At 37.0% G+C, this 4,765-nt stretch overlaps 1 protein-coding gene across 5 annotated transcripts in view; it reads right to left on the bottom strand.

Moving 5' to 3' along the window:
- Positions 1 to 612: 612 nt before the first annotated feature.
- The window catches only part of LOC115216157 (zinc finger MYND domain-containing protein 11-like), a 178,033-nt gene continuing 173,880 nt past the window's right edge, over positions 613 to 4,765 (bottom strand). For all 5 annotated transcript variants that reach the window (XM_029785353.2, XM_029785350.2, XM_029785351.2 and 2 more), the window contains 2 exons: positions 4,615 to 4,765; positions 613 to 2,978 (listed from right to left, as the gene is read on the bottom strand). The exon at positions 4,615 to 4,765 is cut by the window's right edge and continues 35 nt beyond it. In XM_029785353.2, coding sequence (XP_029641213.1) covers positions 2,688 to 2,978; positions 4,615 to 4,765 — 442 coding nt within the window. In that variant the 3' untranslated portion in view covers positions 613 to 2,687. The remainder of the gene's footprint in view (positions 2,979 to 4,614) is intronic.

The raw sequence follows: 4,765 nt of genomic DNA, 5'->3' as shown, positions 1-4,765 counted from the left end.
CAACCAAATGAGGATTATCACTATCGCTAATATAAAAATAAAAGATTATTCAAGAGATGTATGCATGTGTGTGTAAGCCCCATCAAGTTCTACTTTTACTGATATGAACCTATGATCCAGTTTTGATATCCGACTAAATCTATTTATGGTGTTAATACATTGAAGAAAGGCAGGGTTTCTTACTATTTCACTTTCCTCTTTCTGCTAACATTTTTCAATCTTGATGCCTGTCTAAAGATGGAGAGAAGGAATCAGATTAATCTATCAGTGTTCAGTCAATATTCAAAGCCAGAAAAAACACAATTCAAACCATTCTGTCTCCCCTGCTACAACCATCACCACCCACTTCCAGACTCTTGTGCTAACATCACACAACCATCATTGGCTTTCATTTCAACCTTAAATATTTACTCAGCCATATGTAAGTCACACATAGAATGGCACAAGTGTACTTATCACATACTTCAGACAACACACCATGATCTCTCCAGTCCTCTCCTGCTAAGGCAAAATCCTTCACTCACCAACATCCTAAACACAAGTTGGCCATTGCTGAAATCAGTCCTGACTTTTTTCTGTTGTATCTACAACAAAAGTCTCTCTTTTACTGACCTTGCTCTAAACTAAATAGATTTCTATAAAACACTAGATCACTGGTTCTCAACCAGGCTCCACATTAAGATTTTTAGGGGTCCACACAAGCAAAATATTAAATTGGGGGTCCACAGTAATATTGTAAGGGTTCCGTGAGTACATCTTGCTTTTGATATATTTATTGCAAGAAACGGGTTTCTTTTCCTAGTTTCTTTTACATAGTTAGACATATTTTTGTCTGTTCTCAAATGGTGCTATTACAAACTTCTACAAGTGAATGGGTGAAAAACAAAAAAGGAACTTTAAAAGAAGCATCTATAAAACTGGTTTTTAAACACCAAATGGCTACAGGAGTCCACTAGAGTAAAAATAGTAACAAAAGGGGTCCACAGGTTAAAAAAAAAGGGTTGAGAGCCTCTGCCCTTGATAAATATTGCTGATTTCCCAAAGCATAAATATTTATGCTTAAAGAAAGCATTCTTCAGATGAAATTTTAAGTCAAGGTTAAGTAAAAATTCATCTACTATGCATATGTGTGTATTTTTTATCTTCTACTTGTTTCAGTCATTAGACTGTGGCCATACTGGGGCTCTGCCTTGTAGGTTAATTGTTTTTCAGATTACTTAAAGTTATGTGCTTTCACAAGAAGTGATATGGGGTGGAAACTGCACCAGAGGTGGGACCTCTATTCATGTAGTTTTAGTATCGAGACTAAACTATTGCTGTGTGTATACACTTATATATATGTGTATGTATGCATATGTGTGCACATGTATGTGTGTGTACTTTTAAGTAGATCAAATGAAATGTGTGGCTGCAAGAGCTTGTGAGGAGACTGATGAATGAGGAGATTAATGAATGAGGAGATTGATGAATGAGGAGATTGATGAATGAGGAGACTGATGAATGAGGAGATTGGCGAATGAGTGTTTGTCTGTTTAAAGATGGATGTGTATATATACGAATGAGCATGCAAATGTGAAGATATTTACATGAATGTATGTACCTCGGTAGATGTGTGTGTGCGTGTGTGGAGAGCGAGAAAGAGATTTATAGGTACATAAAGATATCGATAAAAACATACAATTCTCTCTCTTTCTCCATACAGGGATTATCAGTATGTGCATACAGACACACACACACACTGTGGTTAAACCATAGGATTCTCTCTCTGTGGCCAGGTGTAAAAAAAGACATCCACTTGTGTGGTTTCAGTGTTTTGGATCAACCACTTCATCAGAGACAGGTGAGACAGGTGACTGATTTCCCTGACCAGAGAGAGAAGGGCAACTGGTAGGATGCTGACTGGTATATTAATATTAATGCAAACTGGGACAGAACTAAATAGGGGTTTTTCTCGTTTACAAAACGGTGCAATCATTTGCAACAAAGAGACGGACCGAATTCATAGAAAAACAACATGGACTGTTGACCAAAAAACATTCACCATAAGTTTACTTCATCCCTTTAATTGTCCTAACACTATGTAATAACTCTATTAAATACATGTGTGTGTGTGTGTATGTGAGAGAGAGTAAATATATATATATACACACACACAGAGGGAAAAAGACGTAGAGACAAACATGAGGATATACTCACAAATTCTCGTGTGTGTGTGTTTGTGTGTTTTTATATATGTTCTTTTAGTTATGTTCTTTCTCAAACAATCCCTGGTATTTTATATGTAATTTATTTCTTTTTGTCATTTTTTAGTTTTGTAGAAATTCTTTCGTTACTCTTCAATACTGAAATCATTCAATTCTGAGAGAAGGATAAAAGACCAATGAAAAATTATCTAAAAATCTTAGAAAACAAAAATATATAACGACAATGAAATGAAAGCAAGGATGGGCATCAATGAATGTTTAACTATGCTGTTTTTTTTTTATCATTTTTTCATCTTTTTTTTTTTTGTCATTATCGTCATTATCATCATCGAGTTCACACGATCTCAATTGGAAAACCAAAATTCTGAAGAGCATTGGTTTCTTTCAATACTGACATGATGGGCGAGAGGGATGGAGAAAATGTGTTTCTATTATTTGTTGTTGCCATTTCAATTCTAAATGCTTAAGCACAAAGTTACATGTCTAATAGTAAAGGACGCTTTTACAGCTGCCATCTCTACTGCCAGAGCTGCCGCTTAAACTGAAGTTACTGCTTCCATGACCATGAGTACGATTACCATTGTTGCCATCACTGCTGTCGCTGTCGCTGTCCATTTGTTGCTGTTCCTGCTGCTGTGTGGTGTTCGGTTTCGGCCGCGGCCTTCGACAATCGTTTTTGTGTTCTTTCTGCCAGTGATCCTTTTGGCATGTTTTGCTGCAATAGGCCGTATTCCAGCAGCAATGGTACATAGCTTCCTCTCCACAGAAGAAACACTAAAATAAATAAAGGAAAGGTCGAGTTACAATGAGAAAGAAAGAAAATAGTGGGGGGGAGGGTGAAAGTTGAGCCCCATAAATACTGAAAACTGAGTCCTTTTACCAGGCCCTAAAAGCTGACCCCTATTAAACACTTTCATTTGTCTCTATTTTACACCCATCCTGTCATGCCTACATGGGCATGATTGTTTAGTGGCCATAATAAATCCTTTCAGTCATTAATCGTCAATCAACTATGAAAAGTGAAACTTGATGCTAAAAAATTAAACAAAAATGAAGTTACCAAAGTGATGTACTCGACAACTCAATGACTAACATTTATAGTCAGGAGTTTAGCCCTTTAACCCTTAGCACCATTACGTTGAGTTATAGACTAATTCACTTTAGCTCACACAAACATAAGTCAATTTGGGGTCATATTGTCAAAAATGTTGGAACTCACCTCTCCTCCATGGTTTACAAACCTATATTTTACAAGTTGCATTCGTGGGATGGAGACAGTTGTAAAACAAAAAAACAAAAAAAAAAACCCCAAAAAAACAGGGTAACTATATAGCTAACAAATATTTGACTAATTCTTAAGTGTTGAGTTCAAATCCTAGTCTGGTTGCAATATAAAGTGGAATGGGTAGCCCTGTTCTGCTAGTTTCATTCAGTTTGTATTCTACCGAAACATAACTGTTCCACATCATAACATCAATGTCTCTCTCTCATTTCTGATTCTATTTCCCAAATGACAGACGACTCTCCCATCTTATTCTATTTGTATCCCCCTCACATCCGTCTCATTCTTTACCCTACTCTAATCCATAACTATATCTCCATTACAGCTGATGTTACAGTTTGACATCCAGCTCAGTTATTTTCCACTTAGTTTGCCAATGTCCTTTTCAAAGACGACAACCATTTATGACATCCCGAATTCCCTCCGGCCAAAAATTTAAAATTATGAAACATCAACTGTGATAATCTGAGATGCGCCACAGGTTTTAGGAATAGTAAGTTACCTCCCTTGCAGCACATGTTACCGGCGCATGACAAGCACGGAAGGAAAATAGAAATGGTGGTCCCCCAGAAGTGAAATTCTTTTTCCCACGAGAGTTCTGGATCCCAGAAATGAACTCATTTGCATACAGCCAATCAGAGCTCACTTTGACCTTTTTGTCAAGTTAACAAACACACTCTCTCAAGACGAAGAACGGTGTTGTAAATCGACCGATCACCAAGTTATGCCTGATTTTAGAAGGAGCCAAGTAATTAGACAGATTTGCATCTGTACCTTTTATCGAATTTTGTTAGGGCTCCATATAATAAAAATGTGGGTAGAGGGTGATGTGCTAACAACTCTCTCCCTTTACTGTTTTACAAAGTAAACAACAACACAAATAACTGCACAGAGGCAGCCATGGTTGAAATAAGAAGCATTATTAAAAGTGAAAAGAAGGATGGTCATTCCTTACCCAAGTGACCTTATCTTATCGCCCATTGCTTGTTATGCACCCATAAATTAGTTTTGATAGTTGATCTCTGACAGGCTGTATGCAAATGAGTTCATAACTGGGGCCCAGAACTCTCGTTGGAAAAAAATTTTCGCCTCCCAGAATACAAAGGGAGTCTCTACTATGAAACTTACCCATTGTTTTTTCTTTACATAGGAAATATATTCCTTATGTTTTTTAGACAATTTTTTCATCTCTTCCATATACTGTTCTTTGATCTTCTCTGTTGTCTGGCGGCGAACTCGGTCAATTTCTCTCTGCATATTTGTCACAGCTCTAGCAACA

The sequence above is a fragment of the Octopus sinensis genome, linkage group LG10 (assembly GCF_006345805.1).
Source record: "Octopus sinensis linkage group LG10, ASM634580v1, whole genome shotgun sequence".
Lineage (NCBI taxonomy): Eukaryota > Metazoa > Mollusca > Cephalopoda > Octopoda > Octopodidae > Octopus > Octopus sinensis.
The sequence above is the reverse complement of the archived record's forward strand: the minus strand, read 5'-3'. Positions and strand labels throughout refer to the sequence as shown.